Source organism: Brachypodium distachyon, chromosome 3 (assembly GCF_000005505.3).
Source record: "Brachypodium distachyon strain Bd21 chromosome 3, Brachypodium_distachyon_v3.0, whole genome shotgun sequence".
Taxonomy (NCBI): Eukaryota; Viridiplantae; Streptophyta; class Magnoliopsida; order Poales; family Poaceae; genus Brachypodium; species Brachypodium distachyon.
The window spans coordinates 57567924-57590069 of NC_016133.3; the positions used below are offsets into that span (position 1 = coordinate 57567924).

A 22146-nucleotide genomic window follows, 5' to 3' on the forward strand; every position below is an offset into this window, starting at 1 on the left:
ATATATAGCCTAGAGGCATTTATAGGGCAAATGTATTTTTATATATTTTATTTTGAGGGGAAACTACTCCCAAAAGATGTATCATGGTAGAACATGATTTTACAAATTTTCTGGAATTTATTTGGACCAATTTGGAGTTCAAAATCAAAAGATATCAAAGGAATAAGGAAAAACAGAAAAAGAAAAGGGTAAAAGAAAAAAAAGAAGGAGCAAACGGACCGGCCCGGCCTAATTGGGCCGAACCGGCCCAACTCCCTCGCGCGCGCCGCAGCCCAGCCGGCCCAGCCGCTCACCCGCGCCGCGCCCGCACCCGCTGACAGGTGGGGCCCACCTATCAGAGGCTTCTTCCCCGGAAGGAAAGCCCCCGCGTCCGCCGCGCGCCTTCCTTCTTCGCCGCCGCGCGCTCACCGCCGGATTCCCCTCGCTCCGTCCCTTAATCCTCGAGCCCGAGCGTGTCCATAAATAGCCCATGCCCTCCTCTCTTCTTCCCCCTTGTTTCCCCAGCCAATCGTGCCGCCAGGCCGCCACGATTCTTCGCCGGAAAACCTTCGGCCACCGCCGTTTCCCGCGCCTCTCCGACGAGCCACGAGGTTAGAGCCTACCCATCTCGTCCTTTCTTCTTCCCCACGTCCATGCGCTCATTTTGACACGCTTCGTGCTTCGTTTGGTGCTCTGCAGCCTCCGGACGCCGCCCGCTCGTCCTCGCCGGAGTCCGGTGACCGCGCCGCCGTCTTCGCGCGTCCTAGGCAAGCCCTCCGCCCTCCCGAAGTCGCGCCGTGCCGCGCCGCGCCTCCCCGTGAACTCCCCGCGTCGCCAGCCTCGCCGGAGCACCCCGCGCCGCCATCCCCTCCGTCTCCGGTGACCGCCGCCGCCGCCCGGTAAAAACCCTATCCCCTCGTCCATCCGATCTTTGATCAACGGTGTAGATTAGATCGTTCTTATTCCTTAAACGAACCGGTACCGACGAATAAGAACACGCCACGTGGCACCCGAGTTATAAAATAAAAATGTAATTTTAATTCCCCGGATTTAATGAATGGCACTTTTGCAGAAAAGCCCCTGTAACTTCAAATGATCATAACTTTAAATCTATTTGGCCAAATTTAATGATCCACACCTTTTTGGAATCCTTAGGAAGTTTAGAATCTTTTGGCACTGTACAAATTCAAATTTTAATTTTTGAATCACATTCAAATCACAGAATAGGGTTTTATGCCTTTTAAATCATAACTATTTATTTAGGAGTCCTTTTTGCATGAAACCAGTGTCCAAAATTTTGTTTTATTGTCCTCTGTCCAATGGGATAGAAAAATAAATATTTTGAACTAAAATGTTTTGCAGATGCAAATAAAACCTCATTTTATGGTTTAAACCCTAACCTTTGTTACTAGTTTAAAACCCTAATTGCATGTGCTTAAATTATTTATGCTTAGAATCAGTAGATCACCCAAATAAAATAAACCAAGCTCATGTCACATGTTTTGCATTGCATCATGGCATACATATTCTTTTGTTTGTATGGTGTGTTTATGTATGTGTATGTTTGCTTGATTGTATAGTTTTCTCGGAGAGCGAACTGTGTGACTGTGAAGAGTGTCTGAATACCAACTACTATCAAGGCAAGTTCACTTTGACCATCATCCCATTATTTTATTATGCACTAGATTTTATTAATTGCATTGTTAGGATTATTATTGTATTTATGCTAGCTATGATCTGTCCTAGTAGTATAAGATACCTTTGCCATGTCCACACCACCAATCGCCATCGTAGTAGTAAAATGCTATGCTATGATAATATACATGGGTGGTGTTATTACAATGTGATACTATTGAATTACATATATAGTTTTCCTAGTGTATGGCAAAACAAGTAATTCAATGAACCGTCCTGGGTGGGCTACTTTGAGTATTCGGATGTCGTGACGTCAGGTCCATTTCTATGGGTCCCTCTGAGTCGAGTCTCCGTGGATTCGGAGATGGATCGTCCATGGACGTCTCTCCCGTGGATTCGGGGAGTGCCTGCGTCACAATGTGGGATGCCACCCGGGATAACCAGAGACTGGACTAGTTTCCTGTTTAGTAGCTTCTAGTACAACCACATGGTAATATGGGCTCTGCCTGGATGGAGTAAGAAATGTTTACCTAGATCCGAGGGATTGTACTGAGGTAGTTGTGTAGGTGGGAGTGCAGGTCTCTCAGGTGGTTTGGGTGAACATGTTTTGAAAATTCTTGAAGTCGATGCCGTTGCTACTCCACCCGGAGGACAGCAAGGGATTAACACGTCGAATTCTTGTGGGTAAAGTGTACCCCCTCTCGAGAGTCTCAAACTAAGTACTTAGCCGTGTCCCCGGTTACGGACAATTATGAGCAACTAGATATTGGAGTTGTAAGGAAGGTCTCACTCATTCCAATTTCCTAATAAAATGAATGGTTTGAACTGGGTAGGAGCATTGATGTTTCTACTACATGTGCCTAGGTTAATAGGAGCATGGGTGTTTCTACCCCGTGTCCAATAGAATTCAAAACTATTTGTCTAAAAATGATAGGATTCGAATAATGATACTTTTATGCAAAATAGCCAGACCCCACTTAGCCAAATAATGCATGTACATGGTAGGTCCCCTTATAACTTGTAACATCCCAAATTTTTCAAATTCGGATGTTCGCACCTTTACATTTCTTATGCATATCACCTTGATCATATCTTAAAATATTGGTGTTTGTTATGATGCATTATTGAAAGTGTTTGAAATGGTGTTTTGGAACGTGATAGGTTGTTAGAAATTGATTCGAGATTTTTCTAGAGTCTAAAAATGCATTCTAGGATTTTTTATTTGGATTTATTTAAAGCTTAGAAACATTAAAACTATTTTTACAAATTTATTTTTGAGTGAGAATAATTTTACTGGACTCTAAATGAAATATATTATTTTACAGAATTTTTGGGAATTTTTCTGAAGCCATTTGATATTTTAAATGATTTAAATGGAATTTCGGGTGAATTATAGATCCTAAAAAGTATTTTATAATCTTTTTCTTTTATTCTTTTTCTCTGCAAATACGCTTTCTCCGTAGGAAAACGTATTCTCGGGGGAATACGCTTTCAATTTGCGGAAAACGTATTCTCGGGAGAATACGCTTTCAGTCTCTCTCTCTCTCTCTGACAGGTGGGGCCCACCTGTCATCCCTCACCTCCGCCGTCTCCAACCGCCGCCGGCGCCGCGCACGCCCGCGCCCCCGCCGCCGCCCGCGCCCACCTGCCCGCGCCCGGCCGCGCCCCCGCTGCTCGCCGCGCACGCCTGCGCCCGCACGCGCCGGCCGCTCTCCCGCGCGCGCCCGCCCGCGCCCGCACCTGGCCACGCCCGCGCTCGCCAACCGCCGCGCGCACGACCTCGCGCACGCCCGCGCCCAAACCACCGACGCCCACGACCTCCAACCCCGACCGCCTCCCCACGCGCCCTGGACCCCCTTTAAAGCGCCCCGCACCTCTCGCGCACGCCCTCGCCCGCCCGCGCTCCCAGCCTGCCCACGCACCTCAAACTCCGGCCAAAACCGCCGCCGCCGCCGCCCAACTCCGGCGAGCAATCGCCGGAGATTCGCCGGACGATTCGCGAATCCGCTTGCACCGTTGGACTCCCCGCGACGCCGTGAATCGCCCCCAACCCTTCTTCTTCCTTCCCGCGCTTCGATTCTTCGATTCCGTTCAACTCCGGGAAGATTTGGGTATGAACTTGTTGAAGTTCACTGCAGCTGTTTGTTCTTCGGTTAGCTCTGTTTAGGCATCATTTCCTATCATAAAAATGATCATTATGTGCTCTAGATTTCACCATTTTATAGAGTGAATGTTCCTCTACAAATTCTCTGTAGACGTTAGCCGTAGATGGTTCATCTAGTGCTTTGCATCGTCGTCGCAAAATGGTATTCTAATCAGTTTCTCTGCCGCGGCAGAAAGTTGCGGCATCATTCTTAGGGGGTAGCCTTATTCGCAGTAGTTCTCGTTGTTGCCCGCAGCATCATTTTAGTTGTTTCTTTTTGTAGATTGAACTTTAGGAACACCCCTTCACAGCCATTTTCTAGTTGGACCATTTCAACTTCACCTTCACTAGCAGCACGACAGTAGAAGTTCATATCCTATTATGTTCTGTTTTAGAGTAGCCACATTCACCTGTTCATAGCTACTGCCTCATATCTCCATAGTTAGTGAAACCAGTGCCATTTGAAATAGTAGATCATATTCTTGAATTTCTTTGTTTATTTCTCTGTCATTGGAATAGCTTAGCACCAGTAGATTTTCAGTAGAAGTTAGTATTCTTTGTCTGTCAGAATCTGACTAGCCACCTTTGCAAGCCAGTAACTTCTAATCTGTTTATCCAATTAACCTGAAACCTGTTGCGTTAGTTAGTACAACCTTAGAACTATACTGTAGCGTAGGTTTCATGTCATGTTCTGTACTTTAGCACCTATTACTTGTCAATCCTAGTTGCTAACTGTTAACAGTAGCATATTTCTGAATTTTCAGACTTGGCCACACTAGCCTTAACCTTAGGCTTTAGGACTTGAATTGTTAATACTATGGTATTACTTAGATGACGGTATTACTTAGATGACGTTTAGGTTCTGTTTTGTATGCTTGTGATACATCCTTTATCCGAAGTTCATTTGGAGTTATATTTGGATTTTGAGAGATGTTTGGAACTATGCATTTATTGTCGTTTCGTTCTACGTGTTAGATTATTCGGATTGTGATTGCGAAGAGTGCCAGGGAGTTGACGACCGCAACAACTTCTCTGATCCAGGCAAGTTACACTTATTGACCATGTAGAACCTATATTGTTGCTTATGCTATTTTGTTTACAACATCATAGGGATGCATGTTAGAGTTATTTCTTTATGAAGTATTTATCAAATGCGTTTTCAACATGTTTAGTTATTCCTAGTAGATTGCTTATAGGATTTATCGCCATGCCACCAAATACCATAGGTTATGTATATACATTTTTCCAAAGCATGCTATACTATTATAACGGGACGGGACCCAAACTATATTGCAAAGTATTAAGTGCTCTTTATGAGCGTGTATGTTTTTGGAAAAATGTTTTCGAAATAAAACCAAAATGTTTTACCTGGATGGAGTGGTATGATGGAGGCCAGTTGGCTGTCGGCAAGTGTTGTAGCCCCGTAACGGGTACACGCTCAGGAGAAGGTGGGGACCGCTGTCCAGAAATCTAAGAGTTCAAACCTTCTCATGTACCCAAAGGCTTCATGTGCAACCACTTGCTATTATGGGCTCTGGCTTGGTCGACTAACTAGCAGGAAACCCTTACCTGGGTATCGCCATCCGGAGAGGAGCCAATGTGCTCATATGGGGCGGGCGGTGCCAGAATTAGGTATCAGAGGGTTTCTAGTGAAAGACTTCGTCACAATCTTTACCTGTTGCGCACGCTTGTCGTCAGGCAACACTTTGGACTGATTGTGTCAAGTGGGTAAAGTGTACAAACCTCTCGAGAGTGTCAATCTAATCGATTAGCCATGCCCCTGGTTACGGGCAACTTTGAGTCATTAAGTCAGGAGAGGTGGAGATCTTCAAGTTTTGTTTTCAAAAACCCCAAAACTGTTTTGACTCGATGGAAGGTTCCACAAAATGAGTCAGGAAAAAGGGATGCTATGTGAGAGTCAGTTGACTCAGAGTGCATAGCTAGGTCGTGGAGTGAACATCCACAGGATGACCGTACTATTGTTCAAACCCTGTTTTATCAAAACTTCAGGATAGAGATTTTCAAAGGAAAATACTATTGAGTATTTCGAAACCCCAAAAGCAGTATTTTGCAAAAACAACCCTAGTAGCCAAACTAGGAAATCCTACATCATTTCCATGCATTCCTCCTAACCACAGAGGTGTGACTTGCAAGTACATTCAATGTACTGACCTGCACCTATCATGTGCAGAGTGTGACGCTTAAGAAGAAGACGCAGGGTCGCGAGTCTACACTCAACTTGCCTGTGGCGTTGATGGGACTCCCTCTTTATCAGTGTGTTTTTATTTGAACTTCCGCTTGGCTTGTATTAAGTACTCTGGATTTGTTAATCGAACCGATGTAATAGACATGTGTATGATATTTCATCAATGGAACTGTGTGTGCTAGCATTTGATCCAGGGACTAGCACAGTTTACACAGAGGTCCGGATCCTTACGGGTCTGGGTCGCCACATAACTCTAGTGAGCTTGCCAATACATTCAAATGTATTGACCACATAGTGGCTGCAATTAACAATGCAGGTGCATCCGACGATGAGTGAGGTTCGTCATTTTGTCATGGGTCATGTGCTTACATTTCAACATGCTCTCACCTTGGAGTAGTGTGGCCCTTATGTTCTACCCTTTTCCACTGCAGTTTTGAAACATTGTTTTATGATGATGAAACAGTATTTGTTTTATGCTAGCCCAAGAGGTCATGCAAGGTTGTAAGTACTATTTAAATTCTAGATGATGCGATGTAATAAAGTACTTTTGACCTTTGGTTCTGTATACTTCATCATGAAACTATGCGTGCTAGTGAGTCGATCCAGGGACTAGCACAGTAAGCACAAAGATCGAACCCTAGTAAGGGGGAGGACCGCTTCAGCGTGGATGGGGTAGCGGGACGCATCGCGCTGCTTGCCACCAGACCCGCCACCGGGCGAGGCCTTCTTTGCGGGCCTCGCGGTAGCCCCCGACTTCGCAGCGAGGACTTGCTTCCCGCTGCGCTTGCGGGAACTCTTCTTCGGCAAACCATCTCCTGGGTTTGCGGCAGCTTTAGCTGCAAGTTCAGGTGCTAAGCGCCCTTCCTCGGCCATGGCACACTTGTGCGTCAGGGCGTACAGATCCTGCGTCGTCCGGATCCTATGCATGCTCAGCTTCTCGCGCATCTTGGGGTCGCGGACATTGATGCCGAAGGTGTTGATGATGGCGGCAGCCTCCGCCTCCGGGATGGAGTAGGAGAGGTTTGAGAAGCGGTTGACGAAGCTCCGCAACGTCTCCCCCGGCTTCTGCACCACGGTGTGCAGCTCCGCCATGGTTCCCGGACGCTTGTAGCCGCCCTGGAACGCGCTCACAAACAGCTCGCACAGGTCCGCCCAGGTGGCGATGGACCCAGCAGGCAGGTTGAGCAGCCAGGTTCTCGCTGATCCCTTCAGGACCATGGGGAACCAGTTGGCTCTGACCTTGTCGTCGGCGCCGATGCCATGCATCCCTAGCGTGTAGGTCAGGAGGAAATCTTTGGGATTTACGGTCTTGTCGTACGAACCGAGCGCGGGCGCTCGGAACTTGCGGGGCCATGTCACCCGCCGCAGCTCGCGCGTGAACGCAGTGCAGCCGTCCTCGGGGCCCATAGGAGCATCCTCCTGCTCCTGCGGGCGTTGGCGCTCTACCTCGCGCCGGCGCTGACGCAGATCCTCCTGCTGGCGGGCATTCAAGATGCCGCGCGCGTCACCTCACGTGACAGTGGATGACTAGTCCGAGGACCCCTCCGGGTCCCCGCCTCCCGGGCCTCCCTGCGGGGGAGGGTTTTCCCCTTGTCGCGAGGCGCGGGGCGCGTCTCCGCGCCCCGGGTTCTGCCCGCGGCCTGAGCCTGCCAGGCCGCCCTCGCCCTGTGGCTGCTGCGCGGCGAGCGCGAGGAGCGCATCCAGCTCCGCGCTCCATGCCTCATGTGCCGGCGTGCCCTGCTGCGGCTCGTACCGCACCATGACCCGCGCAGCGATGATGGCTTCCGCCAGGGTTTGGGCTGGGGGAAACCGATTCTCCGACCGGCTACCCTCCGCCCTATCCCCGGGCGCACCCAGGTGCGTGGGGTGCAACACCGTCGGCGTCGCTCACGACACGGTGTGCTCGTGGCACAGCCGACGCGTCTTCGGCCCGCGATTCGACTCGCTGGCCGGTGCGGGCAGCACCATGACTGTTGGCGCGACTGGCCCCGGCACTGGGAGCCGCCGGCCCGCTCAGCTGGTTGTCTGCCGACGGCCGAGGAGGTGGGGGTGGCACCATAATGTTGTACTGCTCCGTGTCCTCCTCCATAGCTCTGTTCTGCAGCATAACGTTGTACTGCTCAACAAAACGATTCATTGAGGAGTTCCGCTGGACATGCACCTTCATCATGTGGTTTGCGCTCTCTCCTCTTTGAGTACTCATCATCCTCACGCAGAACTTATCATTCGAGTATGGTTTTGCCCACATGTGTCGTGCTTCATATGTCCTGACCATGAAGGTGTTATCGCGGAGATCATACTCATCAATTAGACCATGAAGGTGTTATCGCGGCGATCGCCGGCAGGGCCGGTGCGAAGCGCTACAGCATGCAATGAGCTCGGACACACGTTTTACCCAGGTTCGGGCCATCCGGAGGTGTAAAATCCTACGTCCTGCTTGTCTGATCTCGTATTGACAGAAGAACAAGTGCTTACAAGTTGCCGAGGGAGGGTCCCAACTAGTCAACCACGCAACTATCCAACCCCCTTTTGACCGCTGGCGGGGGTCCTCCTCTTATAGCCAAGGGGATACCACAGGTGCCACCGTGCATGGATTACAAGTGGCGAGCGGGGAGCTCGGGCAGCTCTTCCTCGGTGCGCTAGCATACATGCAGGAATACTAGCCTTGTAGCTAGGGGTCTAAGGCCTAAAAACTAGCTCTGGACAGCCATTGTTTGCCTGACTTGACGGGAAACCTCCTCTTTGTCGGCTCATTAAATGCGCCATGCGCCTCACTCCTTGTCCCGACGAACCCTGCGCGCTGGGCGCCTGCCACGCTCCCACGTGGCGCCGCAGTCCTGCTTACTCGGCCCCGCCCTCACGGCGGAAACCTGCGCCCGGGAGCGCCCCTCCCGGCAAGTACCTTCCCGGGAGGTGCCCAGGCAGGAATTCTCCCCCGCTAGCTCTGCCGGGCTGGTAGCTTGCCGGGCGGCTTGTATACCGCCACCCAGGGTGTGACCCTCCCGGGAAGCAGGCGAGGCGACCCACGCGTCGTGCAGCGGTGGCACCCCGGGTGCCACCGGTGCAACACATGGCAGCACATTGATCTGCATGGTGAAATAATGCTTGCATGTGAGAATTCTGTTCCCGGACGACGAACAAAAAAATATAGAAACCTAACGATTGAATAGGGGATGTACCTGTTAGAATTGTGACGGGTGGTTTCCCTCCCATCATGGCCAAAAATTCCTTGAATACCCATTGAAAGCTCGCAGTGGTTTCCTCCCTCATGAGAACACCACCAAAAATGATCAACTGGAAATGGTTGTTGACTCCAACAAAAAGACTGAAAGGCATGTTATATATGTTTGTGCAGAAGGTTGTGTTGAAGGTGAAAACATCACCAAAGCACAGGTACTGCGACTTGCTCCTGCTATTGCTCCACATAAGAGTCTTGATTCTGTTCTCGGAATCAGTATCCACACTGATGGGCTTGTTTCTTAGATATTTGACCATGTCCCTGGTGGGCTTGTCAATGGTCCTGTGAGATTTCCACTGCATCTTCTCTCCACGGCCTTTGGATAGCTGGTGGTTGTGAGATTCCTCGAAAGACTTTATGTAGAAACCATGATCTTCTGTCCGCAGAAGTTTCATCCTGGCTTTGCAGCGACATCTCTGCGACTGACTCTTGCAACGAGGATCGTATCCCTGGAGATGAAGTTGGGAAACAACAAGTCAGAGATTTACAAAGGGGTGCCGTTAATTCAACGACGACGCTGGAATTCAACAACAAGTCAGTACCCCGATGCTGCATTCTGTCGTAGCACGGGGCTCTGACACCGGGGATGCGCGGGCACCCCCTTTTTGGTTCGGCAGTGGGCGACGGGGATTGCTCCGGCGATCACCGACTGGGCCAATGCGAAGCGCTACAGCATGCAATGAGCACGGGCACACGCTTTTTACCCAGTTTCGGGCCACCCGGAGGTGTAAAACCCTACATCCTGCTTCTTCTGCAGCGGTCACCGGCGTTGCGGGGGCCACGGCGGCGGCTACCTTGACGGCTCCTACGGCGCCCCAGGCTGCGTCGACCCCACGGGCGCCCACGGCGCTGCCCGCACGGGGGCTCTTCCGAGGCTTCAAGCTCCATCTCAACCCCCCGAAGGACGGCTCGCCGGCTGGCGCCGGCAAGAGGGGGAGGGCTGATTCGCCTCCTGCCACGCCGGGCAAGAGGACGCGCACGCAGGCCGGTAGCAGCACCGACCCGGCTGACACGGGGGCCAGCGACGCCTCTGGTGCGCCTGCTGCCGACCCGGCCCCGACGGAGGTGGCACAGGCAACAGGTACCGCGTAATGCCCTATTCCTTTGCTTCCATCCCCTTCGCTAGCTGATCTGCCACCATACGATCCTCTCTCCCCGCAGGCGACGTCCAACCCGCGGCAGGTGTCCCGGCAACGGCGGCCGGAACGGAGGAGGAGGAAGATCCTCCCGCAAGCCCGACGGCCCCGCAAGGTACTCGTTCAGAACCTCCCGCGTCCGCCTCCGGGCAACCTAGCTAACACTCCGGATCCTAACCCTTCTATCTGCTGCAGGCCCGACCGTGCCCGCGCTAGGAGCGGGCAATGTGGTGATTGATCTGGACCCCATCGCCGGGGTCGCTGGGATGGCGGAGGAACCGGAGGTAGCTCCCGCGCCGAGCCCCACCACGCCGACCGCAGCAACGGCGGCAACCACTGCCGCCCCTGAAGCGGCGCTCGGCAACGCGCCTGCAGCCACAGAGGCTGCCAGGGCGGGCTCTCTGGCCAGCCAGCAGGAGGCGGCTCCTGCCGGGGGCGCGGCAACCCCATCATCCCCGCAGCCCTTCGGCGCAAGCACGGGGGAGGCTGCGGCGGAGGATCAGCAGAACGCTCCGCCGCAGGCAGATGACCCCCTGTCCGGCCAGACGGTGGCGGCGAGCGCTTCGTCGTCGTCTGCCGCTACCTCCAGCACGAGCCTCGGCACCCTCGCCGGGGTGGCTTGGAATCCCATCACCTGGGACCCGAGCATCTTCGACAGGGGGCATCGGTTTCTTGACGCCATCAAGGACCAGCAGCTGGCCTTCGTCACCTCCTTCAACCAGGTGAGGGAGCACCACGTGATCACCAAGGGCCAGCTCGGCGAGGTGCGACTGGCCGTGGAGAAGGAGCGGCAGGAACTCTCCGGCTGCGGGAGGAGGCGCGCCTTGCCCGGGAAGCCCTGGAGGAGGCCGCCACACCGGTTGTCCCCGAAGAGGAGCTCTACCAACGACTAGAGGCTCAGCGCGCCGAGCTCTAGGGAACCCTGGATTCGCTGGTGGCGGCTCAGGCGGAAGCCAAGAAGGAGCACGCGGAGGTGCTCGCCGCGGCTCAGGCTCGGATCGATGAGAAGAGCGACCTAATCAGCAACTACCTCGGTGAGATCCAAGGCCTGCGCGTCAAGCTGGAGGTGCAGACCAAGGCTACCGCAGACGCGGTAACAGCGGCTACGCGGCAGGAGCTAGAGCTTAACTCTGCCAAGGATAGGAGGGCCCGACTCGAGACCAAGCTGGCCACCGTCCGAGAAGAGCTCGTCAAGGCGAGGATAACGCGGCCAAGGCCGCAAACCTCTCAGCGCAGGCGAGCTCCCTCTGCAAGGCCAAGCTCGCCCTGCACTTGGCCCAAACCAACCACGGCACGCTGATCGGGGAGCGGGAGTTGGAGACCAAGAAGCTGCTTGGAATAGCCCAATCGCTGTGCGACCTCCTGCCGCGGTTCGAGCTACGAGCCGCACGGGTGGACGGGACAACCGTTACCATGCTGATCCCGTTCTTCTCCGACCTGGTGGGGAAGCTTTCGGCGCTCGATGTGTGGATTGCCAAGTTCTGCACCAAGGAGATTGCCAACTGCGCCCGGGAAGTTGCCAGGACGATCCTTCCGAGGGTGCACTTCCGGCATCTTGAGTTCCCCTTCGAGACGTTGCTGGACGCTTGGTCAGACAGCGAGGACGCCCTCACCCACTGCCAGGGAGTGAGCGGGTTCGTCGAAGAAGTTGTCGAACGGATGCAGCAGAAGCCGGACCCCGAGCCGTTGCCGGAGCCCTCGACGGAGGGCGCCGGCAACTAGTTGCCGCAGCCTCTAGCGCAAACCGCCCCAACCAGTCGCCGGGCCCCCCTGCCGGCCCTCGTCGTTCCTTAGTGTTGTTTTCTTTTACTTCTGTTCCCTGCAAGTGTGGCGCCCGACGCCGGCTAAACAATTAACGCCTTATTGGTCCATGCAACTGTTTACTATGTTCGTTAATTTAGTTTTCTGGTTCTGCTTAATTCTTATCTCTTGTTCCCGGGGTTGCCTCGCGGGGTGGATCCCTTTGCCTTTGTGCGTTATGCCTTGTGTTTCCAGGGACTCGCGCGCCACGTACTCAATCGGACCAAGGACCCGAGACGGACCCGCAGTGCCGACCTGGGGCCAAGCAGCGACGACGAGCCGCTCCGCTTGCGGGGTAGCTACTCCCAAGCATGCGCTTAGGGACGGACCCGATAGCCGCACGAGGAGCGCACTCCCCCCGCAAGCGTCCTTTCAACACCCTGGCTACACGCAGGGTCTGGGCCACGCGCTAACGAGGCAACGTTCAGTTTCAGAGAGTTTATCGTTCAAGTTCACGCACTTAGCTTTTCGTCTGTTCCCGTGCTTGGAATGCTTGCCGGAGGGATGCGACAGGGACGCTATGGTAGTGCACCCATCGGCGCTGGGCATTGATGGCATCCACCACCATAGCATCGCCGCGGCAGCCCTCGCCTTTGGATCCGCCTGTTTGAGGGATGCGGCAAGGATGATGTGGTTGGGCAGCCGCCGGCGCCACGCGCGGGGGCTGCGCCACCACAGCGCCCCCGCGGCGACCCTCGAATTTGGGGACGCTCTTTGGAGGGGTACGGCAGGAACGTTGTGGCGGGGTCCCCGCCGGCACCGGGCACCGGTGGTGGCGCCACTACAGCGTCTCCGCGGCAACCCTCGCCTCGGAGTAGCCCAGTGGAGAGATGCGACAAGGGCGCGGTGGCAGTGCACCCATCAGCACAGAGCACTGATGGCATGCACCACCACCGCGCCTTCGCGGCACCTCTCACCCTTGGTTCATCTTCCTTCGCTCCGCTCTGAACTGCTCCATGGCCAGCACGCCCTTCTATAGGCGCGGGGGAGGGGCTTGCCACCACGCGCGCCGGGTCACCGCAGCACACGTGGCGACGCACCCCCTTGAAGTGAGGCCCGGTCTTTGCCACAATGCATGCCAAGTTACCCTAGCACACGTGGCGGCCCCCTCCTGAAGAAGAGGCCTCGGAGTGTGGCGCGACCCTCGTAGTGCGGTCACTCCACACCACATGGCGCCACTAAACGCCACCGCCCGTGGACAGTCCACAAGCATTACAGTGCGCTGGATTCCACCTTTACCCTGCACATCAGATTCTTACCAAGCCCAAGATGCTGCAAAAAAAAAATCGAAATTCACAAAAACATATAGCAACACGGATAGCTCTCCTACCTCCCAGCCCCCGGGCACAGAAGGGTCGATGCCAAACTTGGTTGTGAGCACTCTTGTATTCCAAAACACAGCGTCTGCGTGATGCACGTTGCGGCGAGCCCGGCAACTGCACGCCCCGTGCCAGAGTGATCCGGCAACGGGTTTTCGTTTTTGAGGCTCCGGCAGCCCCCTGCTCACAATCAAGTATGGAAAGAGACTTCTGTGCACCTATAGCAGGAGACAGAAGGAGGAGAAACACACAAATAATCTAGGCAACTTGAAATTCAAAAAAAAACAGCACTTTCTTCATTCGCAACAACTAGTGGTTTACAATCGGGGGTTGTCCGGCTACACTAGTTCGAGAGGTATGCATCGGCGGCATCACCTGAGGGTTGGGCTCCGCCGCTTCACGGGTAGAACTTGCGCAAGTGCTCAATATTCCAGCTATTTTGCACCGGCAAGCCTTCTTCGGTTTCCAGCCGGACAGCCCCCGGCATGGTCACCTGCACTACCCGAAAGGGCCCTCCCATTTCGGAGACAACTTGTTCCCAGCCTTCGTTCCTTGTATCCGGCGCAGGACAAGGTCACCGGTCTCGAGCTTCCAGGAACGGATCCGCCTGTCGTAATAACGGCGGAGTCCCTGCTGGTAGCGCGCAACTCGCACAGCAGCCCCGCATCGAAGTTCTTCGATGAAGTTCAAATCGTCAACCCTTTGCTCGTGTTGGCTGGAGTCGCTGTACGCGCGTACCCGGGGAGATCCGTGCTTGAGCTCGAGGGGCAGCACTGCTTCTGCCCCGTAGACAAGGGCGAAAGGAGTTTCTCCCGTTGCCCGGCTACGTGTGGTCCTGATTGACCACAGCACGGGCTGGAGTTCTTCGACCCAGTGCTTCCCGTGGCCTTTGAGCTTGTCAAAGGTTCTCGTCTTGAGCCCCCGCAGCACTTCCGCGTTGGCTCGCTCCGCCTGCCCATTACTCCTTGGGTTAGCAACAGACACGAAGTGTATCTTGGTGCCCATACCCTCGCAGTAGGCCTGGAACACCGCGCTCGTGAATTGCGTGTCGTTGTCGGTGATGATGCCGTTAGGCACACCAAACCGGCACACAATGCTCTTAAAAAACTTCATGGCCGCCTGGGCGGTCACCTTCCGCACTGGTTCAACTTCCACCCACTTGGAGAACTTGTCGATGGCCACGAACAGGTACTTGTAGCCGCCAACCGCTCTCGGCAGCTTGCGACGGTATCCAGCCCCCAGACCGCGAATGGCCAGGAGGACGGAATGACTTGCACGGCCTGCGCCGGCTGGTTGCTCTTCTTCGCATGAAACTGGCACGCCTCACACGTCTTGACCAGCTGCTCTGCATCGGCTAGGGCCGTGAGCCAATAGAAGCCGTGCCGAAACGCTTTGCCAGCCAGGGCCCGGGAGGCCACATGATGGGAGCACGTGCCCCGGTGTATCTCTTCCAGTAGCGCGCGCCCCTCGTCCTAGGGCACGCAAAGCAGCTTGACTCCATTTGAACGCCTTCGGTAGAGGTTGCCGTCCACCACAGCGTACATCTTGGCTTGCCGGGCCACGCGCGAGCAACGTCATCTTCCGGGAGGGCTTCTCCCCTCAGGTAGCGAGCGATATCCACCGCCCAAGGCGGGGTCTCCCTGCCTACGCATGCCGCTGTGTCGGCGGCATGGATCTCCGCCACTGCGGGGTTTCCTTCGGTTGCTGGGGGGGCTTCCCTGGCAGCCGGCTTGGGGGCGACTGAGGGCGCAGCCTGCCTATGCCAGAACACCCCCGCCGGAATCCTCTGGCGCTCTGCTGCCAATTTGGACAGCTCGTCAGCCGCGAAGTTGTTCTTCCGCTTGACGTGCTCAAATCGCAGGCCCTTGAACTTGCGTTCTAGCCTACGTACCTCACCCACGTACGCTTCCATCTGTGGGCAGTTGTAGTCCTTGTTGACCTGGTTGATCACGAGTTGGGAGTCCCCGGGAACGACCAAGCGCATGATATCCAGAGCGATTGCCGCCCACAACCCGGCGAGCAACCCCTTGTACTTTGCCGTGTTGTTAGTGGAGTTGGGGAAATCGAGTTGGATGGCAAACCTCAACTGATCTCCCATCGGTGACTCGATGAAAACCCCGGCGCCTGCTCCCAGGAGGCTGAATGCACCGTCGAAGTACAAGATCCAATGGTCCTCGTCCAGCTTGCCCGGCAAGCTAGTCTCCGACTCATCCTCCTCTATGCCCGTCGAAGTCCATTCTGCAACGAAGTCTGCCAGGGCCGTACTCTTGATGCTCTTGGTGTTGGCGAAATGTAGGTCAAACTCCGACAGTTCCATCCTCCACTCGGCCACCCTTCCGGTGGCTTCACGATTGGTGAGGGCTCGCTCAAGGCAGAATTCCGACACCACCGTGAAGCGGTGCGCCTGGAAGTAGTGGCGCAGCTTGCGTGACGCAAGCAGAACTCCCAGTAGGAGCTTTTGTACCTGCGGGTAACTCACAAACTGCTTGGGCAGGTCCGCCCAGGTGGCGATGGACCCAGCAGGCAGGTTGAGCAGCCAGGTTCTCGCTGATCCCTTCAGGACCATTGGGAACCAGTTGGCTCTGACCTTGTTGTCGGCGCCGATGCCATGCATCCCTAGCGTGTAGGTCAGGAGGAAATCCTTGGGATTCACGGTCCCGTCGTACGTACCGAGCGCGGGCGATCGGAACTTGCGGGGCCATGTCACCCGCCGCAGCTCGCGCGTGAACGCAGTGCAGCCGTCCTCGGGGCCCATAGGAGCAACCTCCTGCTCCTGCGGGCGTTGGCGCTCTACCTCGCGCCGGCGCCGGCGCTCCAGGCACTGACGCAGATCCTCCTGCTGGCGGGCATTCAAGATGCCGCGCGCGTCTCCGCGCCTCGGGTTGTGCCCGCGGCCTGAGCCTGCCGGGCCGCCCTCGCCCTGTGGCTATTGCACAGCGAGCGCGAGGAGCGCATCCAGCTCCGCGCTCCATGCCTCGTGTGCCGGCGTGCCCTGCTGTTGGGGGGCGAGTGCGAGGAGCGCAACCAGCTCCGCGCTCCATGCCTCGTGCGCCGGCGTGCCCTGCTGCAGCTCGTACCGCACCATGACCCGCGCGGCGATGATGGCTTCTGCCGGGGTTTGGGCTGGGGGCAACCGATTCTCCAACCGGCTCCCCTCCACCCTATCCCCGGGCGCACCCGGGTGCGTGGGGTGCGACCCCGTCAGCGTTGCTCGTGACGCGGTGTGCTGGTGGCGCGGCTGACGCTGCGCGTCTTCGGCCCGCAATTCCACTCGCTGGCCGGCGCAGGCGGCAATGTGGCCGCTCGCGCGACTGGCTCTGGCACTGGGAGCCGCCGGCCCCCTCAGCCGGATGTCTCCCGACGGCCGAGGAGGTGGCGGTGGCAGCTGCGATTGATGCGTTCGTGAGAGTTTAGGGTTTCCTGCGACCCGGGTTGCGCACCGTGTGATCGCGTGTGTGCCACTGGGGCTTCATGCGGATCGATCCGGGGGTCACCAGCCCGCTTGGGCGGCATGGTGGCTGACTCTGTCGTCGAAGAAGACGAGGCCTATGTTGGTGTAGATGTCACCGCCGGCGGGCACCGGCGAGCTCTCCTCACGCGCCACCTACCTGGCGCGCCAGATGTCGTAGCACGGGGCTCTGACACCGGGGATGTGCGGGCACCGCCTTTTTGGTTCGGCAGTGGGCGACGGGGATCGCTCCGGCGATCGCCGGCGGGGCCAATGCGAAGCGCTACAGCATGTAATGAGCACGAGCACACGCTTTTTACCCAGGTTCGGGCCACCCGGAGGTGTAAAACCCTACGTCCTGCTTGTCTGAGCTCGTATTAACCGATGAACAAGTGTTTACAAGTCGCCGGGGGGAGTCCCCAGGGGCCCTTTCTTTTTAGCTGAGTGCTACTTACTACTTTGAGCTACTCCTAGCGCAGAACTATGAGTTGGTTGAACCCTTTGACCGTGGGCAGGGATCCTCCTTTTATGACTAAGGGGATACCACAGGTGCCACGGTGCATGGTTTACAAGTGGCGAGCAAGGAGCTCGGGCAGCTCCTCCTCGGTGTGCTGGCATACATGCAGAAATACTAGCTTTGTAGCTAGGGGTCTAAGGCCTAAAAACTACTCTTGGACAGCCACTGTTTGCCTGACTTGACGGGGAACCCCCTCCCTGTTGGTTCATTAAATGCGCCGTGCGCCTCACTTCTTGTCCTGACGAACCCTGCGCGCTGGGCGCCCGCCGCGCGCCCACGTGGCGCCGCAGTCCTACTTACTCGGCCCCGCCCTCGCAGCGGAAACCTGTGCCCGGGAGCGCCCCTCCCGGCGAGTACCTTCTCGGGAGGTTCCCAGGCGGGAATTCTCTCCCGAAGCCCCGCTAGCCCTGCCGGGCTGGTGGCTTGCCGGGCGGCTTGTATACTGCTGCCCGGGGTGTGACCCTCCCGGGAAGCAGGCGAGGCGACCCGCGCGTCGTGCAGCGGTGGTACCCCGGGTGCCACTGGTGCGACACATTCAAACTCCACCATGGTGACATATGTAGAATTTGGCCTTGTGCGGCTACTGCAACGCCTTATGCCAAAACCAACCTCCCAAGAGTATAGGTTGTATAACTCAAATGCCTCAACGTCCGAGTCAAAAGACATCCCTTCCATCGGTTGGAATATGTGTTTTGTGACTCTTGTCGTTGCCGCCCTCAATGCCGTCTCAACAGCCCCCATTGACCTAGTTGGTCTGAAGTTTGGGAGCACAGCACCGCGCGGGTGCCGTTTCCTGCCAAAACAAGAGGAGAGCCAGGTGGGAGTCTACCCTGAATATTTATTTTCTATAAGGCACGACTACATGTGGTCCACTTTGTATGCCAGCCTCTATGGCTGGCACCAGATGTTAGGACCAAACAGAATTACCAATTTATGATATAATCCCAGCAGAGGGGCAGTGGCCGATAGAACCAATAAATTACGGACTCTGGTTTCAGCTGCTTGCCTAATTAAGTTGTGCAACTAATCTGGGCCACACGACCTGAATGGATACATCGAGGACATACCTTCTTTCATACGATCCGGGTGCTGGTGTGTTGTTGCCGCGCACACCATCATAGTTACCGTTGTTGTAATCCCGATGGCATCTGTCGCCCGCACTGTCATCCTCTCCATCGGGGTCCTCGGAAGTCTTGTCTGCCCCAATGAAACTTTCCCGGTTGGCATCGGCGGCGGCAGAACCAGCATTACAGACAGGTCTGCCCGTGCAAGCAGTTGTGTCCGCATATTCGTTGTCATATTGGTCATCCGGTGCAGAATAATTGTGCATGTTTTCATCTTCACTGCCGTCCGCGCCAGACTCCGAATCAGATGAGTAGCCATCTGTCTCCGCTTCTTCACACCCTTCTAGACTGCACATAGTAGATGAAAATGAAGGAGTTTCACAGTAGAGATCAAGAAAAATGCGACCTGCTTGCTCAGGACAAACCTGGATGTTTCCCCCTCAACCCCATCTGAAACAGACTGCACATGCGGCTGGGGAGGATCGTTGTCGTACTCCAGGCTGTCCAACACGATATATCATTTTCAATAACAGGCACAACAACCTAATTTAACATCAGCGGAGTGGGGAAAAAACATCTCAAACTCACTCTTCGGCCGCGAAAAGAAGGGGTTGTCATAACAGCTGTGGCATGTCTCTGTTCTTCAGGATATACACATCTACGGAGCAGCGCGCGTCGTTTGGCTGAGTACCAAATCAAAAAAAAATGAACGATGCAGGCGGCAGATCTGGATACCTGACAGATGTCGCCGGCGGAGCTCCACCGACGCTAGCCAGGAGCTTGGTAAAAGAACACAAGGACGACATCGTGCCCTCACGGCGGCAACCGTGCCTCCCGTCCTCGCCGGACCAGCGCTCCAGATCCAGAGGGGAGCAGGTGGGGAGGAGATCTGTGCGTTCGGGGCAGGAAGGCGGGTGGGGAGGAGAAGTGTGGGTTCGTCTGGCACTTAAGGAGGGCGGACGGAAGAGGATGCCTCCTCGTCGGCCGCGGTCGTCGCCGGACGTGCCGTCCTGATGCAGAGCGGACCGGGTGTGAAGGAGAAGCCTGCGTTGGGGTAAGAACGACGGGAGGGTAGGAGAAGGGTGGTTCGCCTGGCACTTAGGCAGAACGGACGGAAGGAGGATGCGAAAGAAACACTTGGGCACCCTTACTACCGCCCAAATGTGCACACAACACTTCGGACGGCCAGGCAGGAATCATGGAGTGCTTTGCCTACAATCGACAGTGGACCGGGTTTGACTCGCCCGAATCTCCAGGCAACGGACGGCGGGGATGATGGGGTGACACCACAGTGTGCTGGGGATCGCCGGACGCTCTTGTGTGCTGCTCAGGTTTTGTTGTGTCAACTCCGTGACAGGAGATCGAAGTCACCGCTGGCCGGCCAGCCTGGCGATCGACAACGCCGCTATCAGCCCCGTGCCCCCTGATAACACAGAAAGCGATGGCTAACAATGCGAGTGTTATCCACGACCGTGTGAAAGAGCCCTGTCTCTGTCTTTCTGAAGAACTGGGACGAACCCATCACGGTCAAAATGGATCCAGGAGGCGCCGGAGGGGGAATCGGTCCTGGTTCCACGGCCAACTTTGGCTGTAAAAACGCACGATTTGGATAGTTAAACTTGTCATAAGTGTTCCGTATCAGAATTCAGTAAGTTCAGAGCCGTGGACGGCTGGAGTCTAAGCTGGCCACGGCCCACGGGCACGGCAGATGCGGTGTGCCGCGGGCGCAAGAGACTCCCGCCCGCCAGTAGCCAAAAGGTCAAGAAGACTCACTCCACCGTGTCCGTGCCCGCCGCTGCCTTGTAGAGCTACGCTAAGCTAAGCTCGGGGCGCCAACGGTTGATCGATCCAGTAAATTAACCACGCGACAGCGAAGGAGCAAAGGCAGCACGCAACGCAACCTGACGCTAGCTTCGCTGGGGGCATCAGCATCATCAGCCATGGCGACGGGGGGCGGCAACCTGGGCAGCGTGGTGGTGGCGGTGGACGGCAGCGAGGAGAGCATGAAGGCGCTGCGCTGGGCGCTCGACAGCGTCCGCCTCCGCCCCGACGGCGCGCTCGTCGTGCTCCACGTCCAGCCGCGCCCGGGCATCGCCGCCGGGCTCAACCCCGGCCCCATCCCCTTCGGCGGCCCCAGTAAGCAAGCAATTGAGCAGCCTAGCTCTCGCAATTCCATCTTTCGCCTAGATATGGAACTCTTTGTAGTTCGATCGGATCGATCTCGCCCCAATCTGTCTGACTTGGCTTGTTTGATGGGTCTGATCAGGGGAGGTGGAGGTGCCGGCGTTCACGCAGGCGATCGAGGCGCACCAGCGGCGGATCACGGAGGCCATCCTGGAGCACGCGCTCAAGATTTGCGCCGAGAAGAACGTAAGGAGGGGAGAGACATGGCGTATCCTCTGTTTAACTTCGATTAATTAATTTGCTGGTCGATCTCTTCTTCTTCCGGCTGTGTGATTGGATCGAATTCTGTGGTTTCTTTTCAAGGTGGAGGTGAAGACGGAGGTGGTGGTGGGGGATCCCAAGGAGAAGATCTGCGAGGTGGCGGCCGAGCTCAAGGCCGATCTGCTCGTCATGGGATCCAGGGCCATTGGGCCTGTCAAGAGGTAATTCTGCTCTCTTGCCTCACCAAATATGAACTGCAATGAAATTCTGGTCTCTGAAACTATCTTTCTCGTCAGTAGAACCGCTGTTGTGCAATTTGTTCGTTCCAAGTTGGACTACAGATATCACTTGCGTTCAACGCTCTATGATTTTTGGCAAAAATCGGAGTTAGCAGAAGATCGGCCTCTCACATGGCATTTTTTTTTTTTGCTGAACATCGAACCTGAAAACTGTACGAAAAATTGTAGTAGTGCTAGTTTTCTGCATTTCTGAAACCTGTAACGCAAATTTTTTTCATGGAAAAGAAAATTTATGACTGAAAGTCTCCTGGTTTGTGCAATCATGGAACTGGGCACTGCTGCTGGCAGTGTCACTGTCGTGTTTCTTCCAGTTAGCAGTTAGTACAGCCAGGTTGCGTTTCACAGCGGAGATCAGTTTGTTGGCTACATATAACTGCATCTTTTACAGTTTTGTGGAGTGCAGCCATGTAGCAACACTGTGATTACCATGTACTAGATCAGTTGATCTAGTATTTCTACTGATGCATCTAGATCATGATGTTTTATGGGGAGTTCCTTGCTTGCCTATTTGATTGGCACCTTCTTGCTCCGATTCGCAGGATGTTCTTGGGCAGCGTGAGCAACTACTGCATCAACAGCGTGGGCTGCCCCGTCGTCGTAATCAAGGGCACCTGAAGACCATCTTCGAACCAACATTCTCTGCTTTGCTGCAGTCCACATCAAGTTTTTGATGCAATCTGTAATCCTGCGCGACACAATGTTTTCGTGTCACCTGGCGTTGTTTGGTGGTGTGTGGTTCCGATGGACGACAACTGCTCTGCTGTGCGTGCATACAACGTATATCCCGTGCAAAGGAAAATGTGTGTATTATTGGTTTTGTGGACTTTGTGGGGGAATAAGCGCCGGTGTAGCACATGGTTTTGTGTACTCCTGTGGTTCTGGCCTTCTGGGAAAACGTGGTACCATGTGGCATGTGAATGTGAACATTTGCGAAATGTAAAACCCTCCATCCTGTGTTCTTTATCTGATATCGGCAA

The 22146-nt window shown here is 55.2% G+C and overlaps 1 protein-coding gene across 1 annotated transcript; it reads left to right on the plus strand.

Moving 5' to 3' along the window:
- Positions 1-20131: 20131 nt before the first annotated feature.
- Positions 20132-22137, plus strand: LOC100839824 (universal stress protein PHOS32). Its single transcript, XM_003570539.4, has 4 exons — positions 20132-20621; positions 20752-20855; positions 20973-21091; positions 21709-22137. Exons 1-4 carry the CDS (start codon positions 20426-20428, stop codon positions 21782-21784), a joined length of 495 nt encoding a protein of 164 aa, XP_003570587.1. The 5' UTR covers positions 20132-20425; the 3' UTR covers positions 21785-22137.
- Positions 22138-22146: the final 9 nt, after the last annotated feature.

Coding starts and splice junctions, on each gene's coding strand:
- LOC100839824 (XM_003570539.4), top strand. CDS start 20,426: ATGGCGACGGGGGGCGGCAACCTGGGCAGCGTGGTGGTGGCGGTGGAC. Junction 20,856..20,972: donor AGATTTGCGCCGAGAAGAAC/GTAAGGAGGGGA, acceptor TTTCTTTTCAAG/GTGGAGGTGAAGACGGAGGT. Junction 21,092..21,708: donor GCCATTGGGCCTGTCAAGAG/GTAATTCTGCTC, acceptor TCCGATTCGCAG/GATGTTCTTGGGCAGCGTGA.